Source organism: Natator depressus, chromosome 1, assembly GCF_965152275.1.
Source record: "Natator depressus isolate rNatDep1 chromosome 1, rNatDep2.hap1, whole genome shotgun sequence".
Taxonomy (NCBI): Eukaryota; Metazoa; Chordata; order Testudines; family Cheloniidae; genus Natator; species Natator depressus.
The window spans coordinates 202,890,379-202,909,674 of NC_134234.1; the positions used below are offsets into that span (position 1 = coordinate 202,890,379).

At 50.3% G+C, this 19,296-nt stretch overlaps 1 protein-coding gene across 1 annotated transcript in view; it reads right to left on the reverse strand.

The window, feature by feature from the left end:
• Positions 1 to 475: 475 nt before the first annotated feature.
• FSTL1 (follistatin like 1) overlaps positions 476 to 19,296 on the reverse strand; it is a 77,957-nt gene continuing 59,136 nt past the window's right edge. Inside the window, exons 3-11 of the mRNA XM_074974629.1 lie at positions 18,950 to 19,054; positions 17,325 to 17,454; positions 16,191 to 16,223; positions 12,369 to 12,499; positions 8,182 to 8,300; positions 6,865 to 6,977; positions 5,103 to 5,213; positions 3,312 to 3,409; positions 476 to 2,988 (exon numbers count right to left, since the gene is read on the reverse strand). Of these exons, the coding sequence (XP_074830730.1) occupies positions 2,944 to 2,988; positions 3,312 to 3,409; positions 5,103 to 5,213; positions 6,865 to 6,977; positions 8,182 to 8,300; positions 12,369 to 12,499; positions 16,191 to 16,223; positions 17,325 to 17,454; positions 18,950 to 19,054 (885 nt within the window). The 3' untranslated portion in view covers positions 476 to 2,943. The remainder of the gene's footprint in view (positions 2,989 to 3,311; positions 3,410 to 5,102; positions 5,214 to 6,864; positions 6,978 to 8,181; positions 8,301 to 12,368; positions 12,500 to 16,190; positions 16,224 to 17,324; positions 17,455 to 18,949; positions 19,055 to 19,296) is intronic.

Consider the following 19,296-nt stretch of genomic DNA (forward strand, 5'->3'; position numbering starts at 1 on the left):
GTTGAGACTACAGATCACAGCATGCAATGTTCCACGTTGACCTGAGCAGCCTGACTGCATTGCATGCTGGGACCTGTAGTCTCCACAGCCTACATACCTACAGTACATTGGAGGATTCTCACAGGCCATGTTGCATAAAACTCTGCAAACTGCATAACGTCTTCAGCCACAGTTTAATACCCCCCCCCCCCCACTGCACATACTTGGCTCCTCAACTGACCCTTCCTACTTTGGGATCTTACTGGTTGGGAAATAAGCTGTTCTTCCCACTGATGAAAATGTTTGCTTTTTAAGGCATGTTGTTGCATTTTCCCTAAGGCACTTTAATGGGGCAAGTGGTCTCAGCTGGAAGGTGGTAGGAAAGGAGGTGGGAGGTATGAGCTACTTTCACTATTTCAGACTAAGGCAAAGAATTAAAACAGTGTGCCAGTGACTCCAGACCCAATGTGCTCTATACATCCATTTGTAGAGTAGGTGGGAAGAGTAGGGGGCATGTCCATCGGGTACTCCCATCTCACCAACCAATTCCTCTGATACCACTAATGAGGGAGAGGGAACAAAAATCATTTCACTCTGAATTCCCAGAGTAGCATTTTCCCCCCCTCAAACTGGGTGTCGTCCCCCCCTGCGTTCTAGGGACTAATTCACCTCTCACCTACTCCAGTGTAAATCTGACGTAATGCCATTGACATTGCTCCTGATTTACACCAACATGAGTGCAGAATCAGCTCACTGTCTTATTACTCCAAAGCCTCGAAGCACTGTGGGCAGATTCTGATCTCCTGCTGGTGTAAATCTGGAGTAACTGCACTGAAGTCAATGGAGATACCTTAGAGTTACACAGGTGTAACTGAGATCAGCGTCTGGCCCTGTCTCTCTGAAGTCCATGGTATGAAGAGACAGTAGCAATATCAAGACCAAGACAACAGTACAAGAGACTAGCCGATAACTGTACCACAGTGCAAGCTTTCTTCTTTCCCTACACTAACTAACTCTTCCCCTTCTCTGCCTGGAAAGCGCTTTGAATAAAGGGAAGGCTACAGCTCAGCTTTGCTCATCTTGCCTCAAGCAGAACTAACTCTAACTGAGGCCAATGGGAGGTTTGCTTGAGTAATCACTAGGGAGTGCCGGGCATGAGGTGATCGTTCAGCTTATTCAAAGGGAGAAGACTGAAGCCAGAATCATCTTGACTCAGCCTAAGTGTAATGACTGGGAATGTGCAACAAGGCATAACTGGAACAGGGAAATGGGTGTGTATGTGTGTGTATATGAAGTAAAGTTGAATATAACAGGAGAACCCATTGGGCTTGAGGGGACGAGATCACTGACAATACCATTCCCTCAAAGAGTATCACAGTTGTAACTAGGCCCAGTGTTCAGAGAAAAAAAAAAGTGGCCAAAAGAAAATGATCCAGAAAGGGAAGCTACAATGGTCAGAGATGGACTAATCTGAGCACACAGGCCTGGCAGGCTGCCAGAGGGGGATGTGCGCAGGTCCCTGATCTTAACCCAATTCAGGTGGAACCTCAGAATACAGGCCAGAGACAATCTGGCTGATTTACCCTTGAATTGGACAGAGGGAGAGAGATGATCACTCACATTGCAGGCTGCAGCTGATAGATATATTAAAAGGGCTAGCTAGATAGCAAACTAAATATTGGACAGTCCCTCTGTCCTTTGTTTAGTGTATTAGCCTGTACTCCCTTCCAGGCATTCATGTGATTTAGGGAGACCTCGTGCAGTAAAACCTGGCAGCACAGGATGGGATAGTCTGCAAACTAGAGAGCCAGAGAAAGACCCACAAGGTCTGTCTGCGTCCAGCAGCCTCAATAAAGAACCCCCTTTATATTTACTATACCCTGTCCACTGTGAGGGACACTGCAGCACCAAGCTGAGAAGGGCCCTGAAGCTTTGGACTCAGAAGCTGTTCTGATTGTACGTGCTGGATACAGGCAAATGCAATCCGTGCACAGGAATCGCAGCACTTTCAAAAGCAACCAGCAAAACCAATCGTTTTGCTTTCTTGAAAGATCTAAAGCTACTGCCTAAAAATACAAAAGCTCAGTTGCTACCCTAGAAAATAAAGTTGTAAAAAAAAAAAAAAGGATGTGTGATCAGAGAAAATACGGTAATGTAGCACCTTTGTGAGAGGACTGGAGAGATAGGGGGCTAGGAGGACATCAAAGGGAATAGTGTGACTTTGGAGCCCACAAGGCGTTGGAGGAGCAGCTAGGGATTGGTTGGCTGCAGGCAGGGAGGAGCATGCTGGGCAGCTCACTAGGAACTCCAGGAGTCAAGTAAAGTCAATTAGCCCAAGGGGAGATGCCTGAGGTGAGGCCCATGGAAGCTGGAGGGGGAAGGACGGTGCCAGGTGGACAGGGAGGATGGGGAAAGGACAGAAAGGAGAACAGGAGAGGAGGAGGTTGGGAGAAGGCAGAAAGGTACAGGGAAGACAAGAAGATGGTGGTGACCTGAGGCCACATCCCTGGCTGATTGTTCCCCACAGGATGCATGCTCAGCCACAGAACTTTCCCTTACATGTTCCTGCTGCCAAGGCGGGTGCACACTAAACCCTAGAAATTAGAAGATTCCCAGGAGGTTAACGCCCCCCCCAGCACTTACCTCCCCCTTCCCCAGGTTTTCCTTTTGGCACAGAATTCCCTGCTCATTGCCTTAAGACGTCCTCTGTGAGGGGTATTCTGGAGGCTGCTGTAATTCCCTCCTGTCCTCACCAGCCTCCAGCAGTGACTCCCCCGACCAGGTGGACTGTGCTCCCCTCCCCTGCTTCCTTTTTTAATAACAAAACAAAAACCTCATCGCTAAACAACGTAAATATCCGTGACTGGGCGACTGTAGCAGACACTTGTGCATACTGAGCTCGGCGCTGAAGGACAGGGCAGTGGATCTGGCCTGTCCCTTGGGCTCCTCCAGTGAGGAGGCCCCTTACATCTCTTTGGTGCTCATTCGCTTGGTCTTCTCAGCCGTCTCCTGCAGAGAGAGAGAGCATTAGATTGAGGCCCTGTGGTTCCACATTAATGCTGGTGAGAGGTGCCAGCAGACTGAAGGCTTCTGTTTCTCCATAGGACAGTACAACATGGGCAGCAGCAGGCTCACCCCTCAAACTACCTCCATCAAATGTGCCTCACCCCTGCCGTGGAGGGACCATCCCAAAGGGAGATAGGGAGTTCCCCCTACCATGAGCCAGTGCACTCCCCGTCTTTGCTAGGAAATATCTGAGATCCAGAGGAAGAAGGTCTCTAGCAAGGAGAAATTTCCAACACAGATTCTGGACAAAGAGATTCCATTCTAACCTGATGCTTTTGCAGTTCTTGAACGTATCTGGCCAGCTCCTCCTCAGTCAGCTCCTCCTCGGGTTGCTGCCCCCCTACAGGCACCTTCTGGTTCTTCCCTGCAAACACAAGTGAAGTTTAGAGCCATCCCAGGTGTTAGGACACCTCTCAGATGGTGATACAGAGGTGGGAGGCCAGGAGAGAGCCAGGGTGGGTTCAGCCTGTGTCATGCTACAACAGATCTCAGGTTCACTGGGGCTTGCTTTGTCTGGAGAAGTGAGAGCTGATGAGTTCTGACCCCTTCTTCTTTGCTGTCAGGAAAGAGGGAGGAGTCTGTCCCATCCTGGGGTACATGAGGTGTGCATCCATACAACTCCCCCAAGAGTAAAAGATAAATACATCAGAAATGAACTAGGCTCTACCCTCCCTGCTTATTATTGAAAAAGAAAGCCAGTGGCTAGTTCTGACGCCTTCACTGGCTAAACAAATCTTGGGCAGATAGAAATACACATGACACACTCCATGTAATTGGCACATCTGCTTATTCAGGACCTCTCTCAGGGAATGTAGCGAAGCCCAATGATATTTAATTTCACTTAATGGAGATGCTTTCTGCTCATTTATTGGTATTCAGATCTGCCTGACTCTCATGCCCCTTTGGTCTGCTTACTCCTCTGACAGCAGCCTTTGGTCCCACCACAGCTATGACACAGGCAGAAAGGGCGAGAATTGTTAGCCCATTGCAAGCTACTTGTTTTCTCCCTCCACTTCAACGACCCATGCTAGGTGGCCATGCGGGGTGTCTTGCAGCACCTCTGATGCTAGCACTGGGCAGGCAGCAGGTACAGTCTCTCTCCCAGCCACCCACCCGCATGGGCCTGCCTCATAACACAATGGGATCCACAACTCCCTAAGCAACAGCATCAGGACTAAAACAGCATCTTCTCTGAATCAGGAATTCTTGTTACTAGGGGCAAAAGGAAACTGCTCATTGGGGTGAATCAATTCAGAGGCCTCTACTGTGTAGCACTGAATTAATTTTTGAAGTAATTCTGTTAACACTTGTTACTGTTTTACTATTTCCACATCTGTTCATGGTGCTGGCATCTCTCTCAGTGGGAGCTACCATGGTACCGACAGTCTTAAGAGGTAATGTGTTCTTAAGAAACAGAGGTGCTGTTTCCATGCAAAGGCCCTTCAGAAGCAGCAGGGAGGCCAGAAGAATGCAGAGCAGTGCTGTGAGGGAGAGCCCAGCTGTTTATCAAGAGAATAAAGCATTTCCCAAAGTCTTACACAGGGGGACCAACTGGCTTCCAATGCGCAACGAACTCTGTGAGATGAGTTGATCCTCCTGATGTAAGGCGTCCAATTAAGAAACCCACTGGGGCTTCCCCATCTGTAGCACTGCTCTCAGAGCTTGAAACTGATGTGAGGAGACACCACAAGGGACAAGAGATGGATGATCAGTCAAGTTTCATTATAAAGGATACTTCCCTTCACACAAATAATAATTCTTTTTTCTTCTGTGAGAGCTTTTATTTGAAGGCTCTCAAGGCACTTCTCTAACAGTCATAAATTAAGTCTCCTAACCTCTCTCTGGAGTAGGACAGCATCATAATCCCTATTTTACAGAAGCTGGGGACACTGAGGCACATAGAGGGCAAGTGACTTGCCCAAGGTCTTACAGTGATTGCGAGGAAGAGGTGGGAATAGAAGTCACAGGCCCAGAAACCCAGTGCCTTGCATAAACCAGAAGACAAAACTTCCTCTGTAACTTCCTTCTTGCCCCAGCCCTTTGCAGGTTGTACCTACCCTCACAGGTCATGGCAGTGCACACCCAGTTCCCACAGGCACAGACACAGCGGTTGCACTCCACTTGGGTCTCAGCTCCATCTTCATAGGTCTCATCTTCAAGGGCACATTCTAGAAGGAGCAAGAACAAGGGGAATTGGCTTTGATGTACAGGGCAGATACAGGCAATTGGATTCTGGGAGTTCTTTGTTTCCCCCAAAGCACTTGTGAGTGAGTACAGTGACTGCAGGGGCCGTCACAGCCTCTATTCATCACTCCCACCCACCCTGGGACATGAAGCCCCATCTTCTGTCGAAGAGCACCATGGACAGCATTTTCAGGGAGTGCTTGTGGGATGTCTGACTTTCCACTGGAAGGGGCGAGAGGGAGTTCAGTTTACTGTCCTACCAGCAGTATCACCATGGCCTGCGCTGTATCAGCACCACTGAGACTAAGCCTTGGTGTAGGACTTGAAGTCTTTAAACCACGATTCGAGGACTTCAATAGCTCAGGCATACGTTAGGGGTTTGTTACAGGAGTTGGTGGCAGGGCCGGCTCTAGGCACCAGCAAAACAAGCAGGTGCTTGGGGTGGCACATTTCTAGGGGCGGCGTTCCAGCGCCGGCCATCCCGCCCCCAGAAATGTGCCCCCGCTCGCTTCCGCTCCGCCTCCGCCTGTTCCCGAGCACGCCGCCGCCACTCCGCTCCTCCCCCCTCCCTCCCAGGCTTGCCGCTCGGGTGGAGCAGAGGCGAGCTGGGGCAGGGAGCGGTTCCTATTCCCCTTCCCCCGTTACTTCCTGCGCTCCCCCCACCCTCGCTCACCTCCGCTCCGTCTGCTCCCCTGAACGCGCTGCCTCTCCCTCGCCTGAGAGGGAGGGGGAGAAGCGGAGCGGCAGCGTGTGCAGGGGAGCAGGCGGAGCGGAGGTGAGCTAGGGCGGGGGCTTGTGTGTGTGTGTGGGGAGCCGCACGAAGCAATGGGGGGGGGATCCGGCAAGCCTGGGGGAGGAGGCAGAGCCGGGGATTTGGGGAAGGGGTTGGGGGGGTGGAGCATGAAAAAAAAGCAGAGGCAGCCAAAAATTTTTTTTGCTTCGGGTGGCAAAAATCCTAGAGCCGGCCCTGGTTGGTGGGTGAGATTCATTGTGCAGGAGGTCAGACTAGATGATCATAATGGTCCCTTCTGACCTTAAAGTCTATGATTCTATGAACCCAGGCCCTCCTGGCCTACTGGTGAGGATACTCCCTAGTGAGACAATTAGATCAGCTGCTAGATTATGTTTAATCCTTAGAACGCTGAGCCGTTTCCATGTAAATTGCAAATCTACATTGGGTTCAGATGGCTTGTGAGCTACAGGAAGTTGGTCAGGGAGGGTATCTGGTAATTGAAAGCCAGAGCAAGGCAAGGCTTCTCTCTGGACTGAGACCTGCCCAGTGCCCTGCCTCCTCAATTGTTCAGACACGCACTTCTCCTCACATGACCCATCTCCCCACTGCTGAACCCCTTACTTGATCGCCCAAACATACATTCCCCACTGACATGCCTTTCTGAAACCCACGTCCCATACACCCTAATACAAGGGGAAGCTGCAGGGCAGGACTGAGGGGCATTGGCAGAGCTGTGTGGGGAGCCCAGGGCTGGAATAGCAGGAGGGGCTGCAGGGCAGGAGTGAGGTGTATTGGACGAGCTGTACAGTGCCTGCCTTCTCTGTCTGGCTCTAAGCCCTTCTATTCTTTCCCTGCTTTCTGGAGCCCCGGTCTGTTCCCTGGTGCAGGGGAGAAGATCATACTTTTCTCTGGTGGGTTGAAGGACGGGTTGAGGCACTTGAGGAACTCATTGAAGCTGAGTTTCCAGTCGGCATTCTCATCAGACAGCTCAATGAGGGCGTCCACACAGAGTCCCCTGAAAGGAAACAGATACAATGGGCATGGGGCTCAGGGTACTGCCTCTGCTATGGCCCCTGCTCTTCCCGGTGCAGGGATCTGGACAAGGAAGCGCAGGGCAGTAAGCGCTGGGACTCGGGGCCAGGCCAGCAAAGTGACTGTTGTAACAGACTCTACCACATATAGAAAGGAGAAACAGGCTCCGATTGCTACTTTGCTGGGGAAGGCAGGGAATGGGGGATTATTCTGAACAAGTTAGTAGCAGAAGCAAATCTCCAGCTCAGCCTTATCAATGCTATTTTATTGTTAGTTTCACTGCAGAACGAAGGCATTGCTGTGAACTTCTGCCTCCCCTCCTCCCACCCATCAGCACCCCAGGTAGAGATGGGCCCGGAATGGACTTTTCATTTTGCTGGCAACTCTGAAAAATCAAAAAAATGTTTCCTTTTGAGTCAAACCGAAAACACATGTTTTTCTCAATTTATGGTGAATTGAAAAGTTGAAAAAATTTCAAGTCAGGTTAAATGCTTAATCCTGACATGATTTTTGTTTTATTTCAGGCAGTCTGGAAAGCAAGGAGGACTGGATTTGCAAGACACTGAGGTTGAAGCCAGTAGGCGAACACTTCAATCTCCCTGGACATTCAATAACAGATTTAAAAGTAGCCATCCTTCAACAAAAAAACTTCAAAAACAGACTTCAAAGAGAAACTGCAGAGTTACAATTCATTTGCAAACTTAACACCATCACCATCAATTTGGGGTTGAATAGGGACTGGGAGTGGCTGGCTCACTACAGAAGCAATTTTCCCTCTCTTGGTATTGACACCTCCTCATCAGTTATTGGGAGTGGACCACATCCACCCTGACTGAATTGGCCTTGTCAACACTGGTTCTCCACTTGTGAGGTAACTCCCTTCTCTTCATGTGCCAGTATATTTATGCCTGTATCTGTAATTTTCACTCCATGCATCTGATGAAGTGGGTTTTTTACCCACAAAAGCTTATGCACAAATAAATCTGTTAGTCTTTAAGGTGCCACCAGACTCCTCATTGTTTTTGTAGATACAGACTAACATGGCTACCCCTCTGATACTTGAGGTTGGTGTGAATTCTCTTGCCATTTTGAGTGTCACTTCCCAATGGTTGTTTGACTAATGATTGGCAGCTAGCTCTCCCTTCACGTCTGCTGCCCCTCCCGCTTGCCTCCCTGCCCCAGGTTACCTGAGTAGCTTGTTAGTCTCTTGGTCCACATAGGTGGTGATGTTAATAGCAGTTTCATTCTGTTCCACAAACTTCAGGAACTCATTGGAGTCCAGGCGAGAATCCCCACCATCGAAGCTCTATAGGGGTGAGAAGATGGACACAAGAGGGCTGAGGCATTGTCCTATTCCCATTCCTTTCCCTTTTCCACACACACTTGCAAATGGAGCTGGGTGAATGACCGATTCTTTGGCTCAGTGGCAATGCCAATAAATTGGAAAAACAAAGTTTGGTGTGGGCTGAACTGAATCAGAAATGGTTTGGAATTTCCGGTGAATTGACAAAGCCCTTTCGGGTCTGCTCTACAGCCGGGATTCACACCTGGGTCTCCCACATCCCAAGTGAGTGCCCTTCTCTGGGCTAAAGGTTATAGGGTGGGGGGAAGAAGGGGATGGAAAGGGAGAAAAGGAAAGAAAGCGGAAGTGCCAGCAGCTGCAGCACCATCTCTTCCTCTTCCTCTGGCCATTTTGTCAATGGCTGAAACTATTTGGGTAAAATTTCTGAATAGTTTTGGTCACCCCAAACTACAATTTTCATCAAATAAACTAGAAGTCCAAAAACTTTCATCCAGCTCTATTTGCGAATACTTAGCGCTGTGTAGCACTTTGCATCTTCAAATCCCAACTTTTTTGTGGGGCAGATATCATTCCCCAGTATTCTGCAGAAAAGGAAACCGAGGCTTGTAGATAGGAAGTGACTTATCTATACCACCCAGAGAGTTGGTGTTAGACCTGGGATGAGAATGCAGGAGTCCTGATTCCCACTCCTCTGCACTGGCGGCTGGTCCACACTGATTCTCATTCACCTCTGGCTGCTTGCTTTATAGCCGCAGCACGATCACATCATTTCCTCCCTTTGTTCCAGGTGGCCCTTAGCTTCCATACATTTTCTGGCATGAAATGGACCAATTATATTTTAGTGGTGCTGGGTTGGTGCAAACTTTCAGACAGGTGTAAAACCAGGGTCTTGACTGTCATGTGCTAATGGCAAAGAATCACAGGAAGAGTCACTTTCTGCTAACTCTGAACAAGAGACTTCATTAGAATAAGGAAACGAGTATTATCCCTCAAGCTGCTCTGTCTCCCTCTGCTTCACTGCAGAGCTTCTGCCTAGAACCATCCTCGGCCCCCATGTGCCTGTCTTCCAGCTATTGATTTAAAGAAAAAGAACAGATATTTTCACAGTAGCCGCATTTGGCCATGAAGGTCCCACGTCACTTAAGAGTGGAGTGTTTAGCCACAGTGTCCTAGCTAAATTCCAAGGAGAGTACTTACACTCTACCTTCATACATTCCTTCTGCAGTTTCAGGATTCCTTTTCACTTCCTATCCTAAACTGGTGCATAGTGTTGCAGTGCACTTTTCAGCAGCTGCTGTGTCCCTTCCCAACTCAGGCGGTTGCAATGCAGAGGTGGGAGAAAAGAATCCTGTTTACTGAATGCTATAAGGGGTGCTGGAGAAATTTTGCTGTGTGGCTGGGTCAAGACACTTCCACTCCTTGTGTCTTAGTTCCCTCTGGTGTCCTGAGGCTCCATTCATCAGTGCCTGTAGATTGCTTTGAGACCCCCGGATGAAAAGTGGTAGGGCAGGGAAAATTATTATCCTCTCTGCAGCCAGTGCATAACGGTCCTGCTAATGTGTCTCTAGCTCCATGGGCTCTGAACACCACATGTCCCCCAGCATTGTTTACAAGGAGGGCCACAGTTTCCACAAAATCAGGTTCAGTGAAGTCTGCTTTGTCCAGCACTGCATGTCCCCCTGCTGCCCTGAGGTCCCTGAATGGGATCAAGAGGCCTAATAGCACTTGACACAAATCCCTTTGCAGGTCTAGCCCTTGGTGGCTCATGTCCCATACTTGAGTCACACTAATGAATCTCACAAGACAGGGTCTCATAAGGGAAATGGCTGAGCCCCCTAACTGCTGACCACTACTGAAAGAGAAGAGGAAACGAGTTGCCTCTGACACTCCCTGCTACTGAATTCAGCAAAAATGAGTTGCAGTATCCACAGTGGACGAAGAGGTGGTGCTGCAGGGCAGGACTGAGGTGCACTGGCCGAGCTGTGTGGGGAACCCAGGACTGGGATAGCAGGGGGTGGGGAGGAAGAACAACTGCAGAGCAGCAGTAAGGGGCATTGGCAGAGCTGTGTGGGGAGCCCAGGACTGGCATAGCCTGGGGGGTGGGGGGGCTGCAGGGCAGGAGTGAGGGGCATTGGCAGAGCTGTGTGGGGAGCCCAGGACTGGGATAGCCTGGGGGGTGGGGGGGCTGCAGGGCAGGAGTAAGGGGCATTGGCAGAGCTGTGTGGGGAGCCCAAGACTGGGATAGCCTGGGGGGCTGCAGGGCAGGAGTGAGGGGCATTGGCAGAGCTGTGTGGGGAGCCCAGGACTGGGATAGCCTGGGGGGTGCGGGGGCTGCAGGGCAGGAGTGAGGGGCATTGGCAGAGCTGTGTGGGGAGCCCAGGACTGGGATAGCCTGGGGGGTGTGGGGGCTGCAGGGCAGGAGTGAGGGGCATTGGCAGAGCTGTGTGGGGAGCCCAGGACTGGGATAGCCTGGGGGGCTGCAGGGCAGGAGTGAGGGGCATTGGCCAATACTGGGTGAGGTTCCCATGGCTACAGCAGAATTCCTACAGGTCAGGGTTGAGATGTATTTGTCAAGCTATGTAGGAATATTTGCACAATCTCCGCCACCATTTATTATGCCTCACTCACATCAGCCCTGTTAGTCCCCAGTTCTCACACGGACTAAATTTCATCCCAAAATATTGTAAAGCCCCTGGGGAATGGGTGTTACCTGGTGGATGCCATTAAATGCCCAGGATAAACTGGGGGCAAGGGGTGTTAGCTTTTGCTTTCCTGCTGAGAAAGGCTATGGCTTTGTCACAGGAGCATTCCCCAGCCTGAGGCTGGAATCAGCGGACAAAGGAAAGAGGAAACTGTGAGATGCTCAATCAAGTGAGCAGGAGCTGGTTTGCCTCTGTGCTGCAGACACGGGTTTTCATTGGGCTCATAGCAGGGGGAGTGCTCCTCAGAGTGCTGACATCAGCGGAGTGAGCACATGGCTGGCTCTGGATAATACATCACAGCCTGTGGCACAGGGCGGCCCTTTGAGGAGGGAGCTGGGGGTGGTGTGTTTGTGGGGGGGAGGGATTGCGTAGCTCTATCCTGCAGGTCATCCCATCATTTGGGGCGACGGCAGGTGCCCAAGGGTGAGCCTGAGGCAGTGAATCACTGGAGGGCTTCCATATAAGGCACCAGTGTTAATGGCTATAAAGGCTGAGAGCTTGGGGCAGGGAGGGAGCAAAGAGGCTGGTTTCTCAGGTCCCACCAGGGGGTCCCATCGCCATGGCAAATTTCAGAGCTAACTCCTGCCAGGTGCCATTAATCTCTCACTGTCAACACCTCCTTATTTAAACCATCTGGTCCCCAGCTCCCCGCAGGCTCTGGGCCACGGCAGGATAGGGAGGGGGCGATGTGCTGACGGTGGCAGAAGCAAGCAGGGAGTGTGGGATCTGCCAGTTACACAAGGGGAGGGAAGGAGGGAGGGACGGGAGTTTACTGACTCCAAGGAAGGCGCTGAATGAAAATGCTGCGAAGTGTAAGAGGCTATTCTCTCTCTTCCTGGCTGGGATTTGAGCCGAGTCTCTTGCCGCATCAGGGGCTTTATCCTTTGAGATTGGGCTCCCAAGGAAAAGCCCCCACATGCCTCCCACCCCAATCTGAATTGGGGCAAAGGGCTAGGACCACCCCCAACCTCTTCCCTGTGCCTCACTTCCACTTGCCCCTCCCTGCTACATTTCTTGTCTCTGAAGGCTCAGCACTTACATCTTCCTCTCCCTTTTCCTCAGTTTTCCCTCTGCAGTTCCCCACCCCCACCTACCGGAAGAGGGGGGGCAGCTGCCTGTGTGTGTGTGTGGGCAGGGGGGGAGGGGAAGGGGGAGGCGGGCGGTGCTGCTGCAGGCAGCTCCAGGCCTGTACTTGGTCACTCTTTATATTACATAAGAACCGCCCCAGACACTCTGGCCTTACCCACACTGCAGGGGCTTCACTTACTATAGCCACCTGGCATGTCACTGAAAAGTGCCAGCAGCACTGCATAACAGCGTAGGGAAGGAAACAAGGGCTCATCTCTAGGGCCGCCCCAGCCCTCTTTACCTTGAAATACTTGTCCAGGACTTCACTGTAGTTACTGCCCTTTGAGAACCAGCCATCTGGGATGATCTCAGCCTCAAGCCATTGGATAATGCGGCGCCGGAGCTCGTCCCTGTCAGACTGGTAGCAGACAACTGCTCAGGAAGAAGTGAAAGAAAGGGTGAGCGAAGAAGAAATGCAACTGAGAGAACATAAAGAAACAATTGAAAAACCAACACCAGGTTACAAGTAACAGAGTTTCCCTTTATCACAGAAGGGGTGTGAACCGAGATCAGCAATCTCCAAACCCAGCTGGAGGTGCTGAGTGGTGAGCAATGTTTGGGATGAGGGTGACACCCAGTGGAAAGGCAGGAGAATGGTAATGACTTAATCCTCTCAATCCCCTTTGCTTTGGTGATTTCCTCTTCCTCTTGTCATGCGGCAGGTGGAAGATGACAAAGATGGATCCAGAGCTGACTCCTGTCTGGTCATACACAATGTTATCCTCCAGGGGGCTGACAGAACACCCAGCCTGAGGAGGGAAGGAGGCTGACCATCCTGGTCCCCCCAGTCTCTGTGCCATGGGGAGAGCAAATGTATTTAGCACTGGCGAAGGGCACCAGATTGGCAGCCATGGAGAGAATAAAGATCTCCATCCACAGTCTTGGGATAGCCTGGGCTGAGCAAACTTCCCCTACTACACCCTCTGCCAGTGTCCCCCAGCAATGAACTTGAGGAGCCCATCTCTCAGGGGGAGGGGATTTCAGTCTCCAAGCCTCTCCACTATGTCTGTCATGGCTATGACACCACTGCATACAAAAAGGAAGAGAGTAAGTGCTCATCAGAGATTGAACTGAGTTTGTTTGCTAAGCCACTACGCTCCCATGTTGGCTGCAGTCGTATGTGCCAGAATCTGATCTTTTATTTAAGAAAACCAAAAATTTAGGGCCAGGCCCTCAACTTGTGTAAATTGTCACATATCCATTAAAGTCAATGGAGCTATGACAGTTTACCCCAGCTGAGGATCTGGCCCTAAGGAGCCAGTCCTTATGGCTGAAAAGAAAACCTCCCATAACCAGACAGACAGGGAGAGAGTAGCTGGGGGCTCTGTAAGGTCAGCTATGAATTCTTTGGTTGTTATAATGTGATTGTCACGCCCCGAGAAGGTCCTTTGCCTTAGGTTTGCATTTAGGAATTGATTTGTCTTATAAGGATTATTATTATTTATTATTTGTATTATGACAGCTCCTAGAGGCCTTCACTGACATCAAGACCCCATTGTACTAAGCACTGTATATACACATAGTAAAAGATAGTCCATGCTTTGAAGAGCTTACAGTATAGACAGACAAAACAAAGAATGGGAGGGGAAACGGGGGGTGCAGGGAGGTTAAGACCTGCCTAAAGTCACACAGCAGGTTGGTGGAAGAGAACCCAGGTCTCCTGACTCAGTCCAGTGCCCTATTCACAAAACAGTGCTGCCCTGTTTCAATGGCATAATAACCTAGCCATCCTTGAAGCATACTTTGGAAAGCGTCTGCATAAAAATGGGACATGGGACTACATGTTTTACTGTGTATCTGACTCCACATCAAATGTGCTCAGGGAACAGGATGGCTACTTTATCTATCAGCACTACCAACTCAGCCCGGTTCCTGAGAGTCAAGCTGGGTTCTTTTCATCTTGTGCATCATCACCAGTAACCCTGACCATCAAAGTGCAGTTGAGCAGTCTGCCTCCGTACCCCTCACACTAAAGATTGTGCAATGGGAACTTTGTTAACAATTCTGCACAAGCCTCAGTAGCATCGGACTCCCTTTACCAAAGCTGTATGAGCTCTGTATACAGTGCTGTTGTCTCAGGATATTAAAGTGACGAGGTGGGTGAGGTAATAGCTTTTAATGGACCAACTGCTGTTGGTACGACAAAAGCTTTTGAGCTTACACAAAGCTCTTCTTCACTCAGGCCTGGCCTACACTACAGTTAGGTTGACGTAAGGCAGCTCCCACAATGTAACTCTCCCACTACACGGACTTAATAACTCCACCTCCACCAGAAACGTAGTGCTTAGGTCGATGTAGTTAGGTGGATGCAGTGTCAGTGTAGACACCGCGTTGCTTACATCGACTGTTGCTACCTTTCAGAAGCCATCCCACAATGCCCCACGCTGACAGTTAAATCGGTGCAAGCATTCCTGGTGAGGCCGCGCACTGCTGCCACAAGAAGTGTAGTGTGGACATGTAAAACCAATTCAGTTACTGCAGTGGCTGTACGTCAACGTAATTTAGGTTGACTTAATTTTGTAGTGTAGACTTGCCCTCAGATCTGGGAAATGTACTCAGAGTCATAGTTAAATACAAGGTGGAACAGTGTTTAGCACAGTTCTCAAACTGTGGGTCGCAACCCCATTTCAATGGGGTTGCCAGGGCTGGCATTAGACTTGCTGGGGCCCAGGGCCAGGGCCAAAGCCCAAGCCCTACCACCCGGGGCCAAAGCGCAAGTCCCACTGTCTGTGGCTGAAGCCCTTCGGCTTTGCTCCCCAGTCCTGGGGCGGCAGGGCTTGGGTGGGCTCGGACTTTGGTCCCCCGTCCTGGGGTCGTGTAGTAATTTTTGTTATCCGAAGGGGGTTGTGGTGTAATGAAGTTTGAGAACCCCAACTTTAGCGTAAGTAGTTAACACATATTTCAAAGGACCACTCAAAGTGAAGTGGCCAGTTAACACCTCTCCAGTCGTAAGGGGGAAAGTAGGGGGAAAGGCTAGGGGTGGTGGTAAAGCCTCACCATTAGCTTTTTTGAAATGTGTGTTAACTACTTATGCTAAACAACTGGTTCCACCTTGTATGTAGTTGTGACACCGTGGCTATGTCTACACAGCAAAGAAAAACCCGCAGCTGGCCCATGCTAGTCGACTCAGGCTTGCAGGGCTTGGGCTAAGGGACTGTTTCATTTGCTGTGTGGATTTCTGGGCTTGGGCTGGAGTCCAGGCTCTAGGACCAAGTGGGATGGGAGGGTCCCAGAGTTCGGGCTCCAGCCACAGCCCAGAAGTGTACACTACAATGAATCAGCCCCGCAGCCCGAGCCCAAGCCTGAGTTGGCTGGCATGCACCAGCCATGGGTCTGTCTTTGCTGTGTAGACATACCCTGTGAGTACCTTTCTCAGACCTGAAGGAGAGCTGTGTGTAAGCTCAAAAGCTCGTCTCTCTCACCAGCAGAAGTTATCCCATTAAAAGGTATTATCCTCACCAACACAGAGCTCTGCATGGCTAACAGGAGTAAAAATCAGTCAGATCATATTTCAGTCAGTAGATTCAGCAGCTTGGACTGTGCTACATCCAGGTAGCCCATCTGGGGAGTAAGGAAGGACCAGTTTTACTTAGTCATTTTTCTAACCTATCTTCGATCTGAAAATAAACAACAATCTATTATTATTATTCGCAATTATGTACGTTTATCGATCCTCAAAGTGCTTTACCACCATTAGTATTATCACCCCCATTTTACAAACAGAGAAGCTGAGGCACAGGAAAGTGAAGTGTCTTGATCAAGGCCGCATAGGGAATCAGCATTAGAGCTAGGAATAGACGTGAAAACTCCTGGTTCCCAGTCCTATGCTCCGCCCACTACGGTGTACCTCTCAATCTCCCTGTCCCTTAGCCAGGCACAGGCTCTGTAATGTGAAAGTCTGCAGGTAAATTCTGTCCCCACTCTGGGAACAGACGTGTTTTTCTATTCATTCCACCTTAAAGCTGTGCAGTTCCCTGTCAAACTGCCCATTCTTCTACCATGCAAATACGCTGGGAGGAATTCAGAGCTCTCAGATGTGGCGGGGGAGGAGATGGTTTCTTACCTGGGCTTGCGACTGGATTCTCAGACTTCTTCTCTGTTAGTGGAAACATGGGAACGGATGTTAATGAGCAGGAAAAAAATGGTTTCACTATTTCATTTACATCCTGACACGGTGTATCAGAGTGACATGAGACTCTCCCTCACATGGAACAAATGGTGAGAGGGGAGGGATTCAGCTCTGTGAGTTTGCAGCCTCTGAAGGCCCCTGTTACTTCCTAGCAACAGGGCACCTTTGGTGATGGTGGGGCTTATCTCAGCAGGAAGGATATCAGGCAGTTCTGGACTGCGCTCCCTAGCACATTCCCTCATATTCCTCTTTGGAGTTGCTCCTTTAACAGCCCAGTGTTACCATAGAGAGTGTGAGTCCTTTGAAAGGTCAGGACTCCTCTTGTCCCTCGTTGGTGCAGGTGGTGTCAGGACATGGGCACAGATTTCTTGTAGCTCAGGGCACCCATACAGTGTGACACAGAGGATCATGTGGGCAACTGGCTAGGAGCCCAAGAGCAACACTCAAGTAAGCAAAACCCTAAGCTACATCTACACTACAGCAGGATCGATGCTCCAGGGATTGATGCATTAGGGGTCGATTTAACGGGTCTAGTGAAGACCCACCAAAGCGACCGCAGATGGCTCTCCAGTCAACCCCAGAACTCCACCCTGAACGAGAAGAGTAAGGTAAGTCGATGGGAGAGTGTCTCCTGTCAACCCAGTGCGGTGAAGACACCTCAGTAAGTTGACCTAAACTACATCGACTCGAGCTACGTTACTCAGGAAGCTGGAGATGTGTAACTTAGGCCGACCTACTGCGGTAGTGTAGACATAAAGTGAGTTCTGTCTCCTGGAGTCAGTGAGAGTTCTGCCTGGGCAAGGATTCAGGAAGGGCTTTTGGAACTGGCCACTTCTCCACATCATTTAGTGGACCTGGACCTTCCTTGACGGATGGAAAGGGCATGTTGATTGTGTTGGTTGTTGGAAGGAAGACGCAGCTAGAAGCCATGTTACGGGGGCCCCTTGATCTCATTTGTGATCTCTGTCAGGGAACAGAAGGCACAAGGTTGTTTTCTCCTCCATTGCACCTCCTCCCAGGGTCTTGTTTGAGTGACAGTAGGTCCAAAGCCCTCAGGGCTGGCTTTACCTTTACAGTGGCCATCATAGTCCACCTGGATCTTGGAGCCAGTAAGGCAGGCATCACGGTGCAACTCGCAGTGGTTCAGGTACGTCTTGCCATTGCTGCCACACACAGGCCTCTTATGAGGTTTGCATTGCTGAAAAAGAGCCAGAAAGAGAAGAGCTTTACCCACCGCCACAGATCCCAGGATGGCTGGAGGGAGGCAGTGTGTAAGCCCCAGCATCAGCCCAGCTCATGGGCACTGTGCACATCTCCCTCAGCGCAAGTAGGGACTGAGAGATACTAACCACCCAGAACCTATAAGATCTTGTGCAGGAGCCAAGTGGTCTGTAAAATGGGGACCCCCTCACCCGGAAACATCTGTTTCCCCAGCCCCCAGCACTACCACCATTCAGGTGACTTAATGGAAGCAGATTTACTGAAGAACACAGAAGTTAATCACTAGTATCTATACTATGTTTGTCTCTGCTTCTGGGTGTGTGTGAGTTTGTCTGTGTGCACAAACCTGTTTGTCTCTAAGTGACTTTGTGTGTGTGTGTGTGTGTGTGTGTGTGTGTGTGTGTGTATGTGTAAGTCTTTCTTTGGGTGGATCTATCTGCATGGGCTGCAGACACGATCTCAAGGTTTCTGCTGTGGAACTGAAGGTAGGCTCGCAGCTGAGAACCTGGGGCTTTGCCTGGAAGGGGCACAGTAGATTATCCAAAGAGAAGGAATTTGGTGTTGACAGCGTTTGGGCTGGGGGTTTCCTTTTTGTGTTTCTCTTAGCTTGGGTAAAGGTAATCAACCCAGTCAGTTTGCTTACAGCTCCTTTCACTTTCCAGGTCCCAGGATGGCAGCATCCGGGTTGCGAACACTGAGGCGGGGGGACAGGAGGGGTTCTTTAAAAAACAGTGTTCCATTGGTGTAAGAATGTATGGCTTTTTGTAAGAGGAAGAGAACAGCAAAATGGGCAGGTTCCGTGTCCCTAAAACTGTCCCTTCTCTCAAGGCCCATCTCAGTATACCTGTAGAGATTTTTTTATTTTAAAAAAGTGCTTAGTGCTGGTTTCTGTAACTCACGCAGACTGGCTATGCTGACAGCTGGCTTGCTGAGAGCATGTGCACCTCCCCACACCAGTCCAACTGTGTGCTGACACCCTGGCACACCTTCCCCACATGAGGAGTGCTCCAGCCAGCTCTCCCCTGCATAGTTTGACACTCTGGGCTGTGAGGTAAGTGGCGAGGGTATAGGCAACTCAGCCACACTGGCACTTCCTGGCATGGGTTGGCATCTGTGCTGCAATGCACCAGAGGAGAGCACCAGGTTGTGGCATGGCACTGGGGGCTCATGAGGGGAGAAAAAGGAGCCAGTTCTGGGTGTGCCAGAGGAGTGTATCAGAGTGGATGACAGAGGTAGAGATAGTGTGAGTGACTGGAGAGGAGGAATTGGCAGGGGAGGGCTGGGAAGGAAAGGGGCTGGAGACTGAAGGGCCCCTCTTGGTTTGGGGCTGCTCAAGAGCAACTCCCATTGAAACTCTATTGGCTAGTGCTTGAGCCCTATTATATTTTATCTGGATCCCTTTGACCTCAAGAAGTCCCCTCTCCCCATCTCCTCTCTCCCTCCGGTCATCTGGAAGCTGCTCTATGTCCTACCTCGATGCAGAGGCAGGTGGGCTCCCCCTTCTCCGTCACTGCGCACTCCCGCCCGGCTCCACAGAAAACATTGGCACAGATTTTGGATTTGCTCTTTGGCTCTTCCTTCAGGATAAAAAGTGAGAGACAGAGACAGTGTTACTGAAAACAGTCCCACCTTCAGCTCACAGTGGGTCATAGCTTTTTGCAAAGTTCATGCACATTTTAGACTGAACCAAATTGCACAAACTGGCATCTCATAGATGAACGAATGAGAAGGAAATGACCAATCTGTCTGTGCAGCTCAGCCAGCCAGCGACTGAGAACTTGTGAGAACCTGACACTGCTCCAGAGGGTGCAAATTCCAA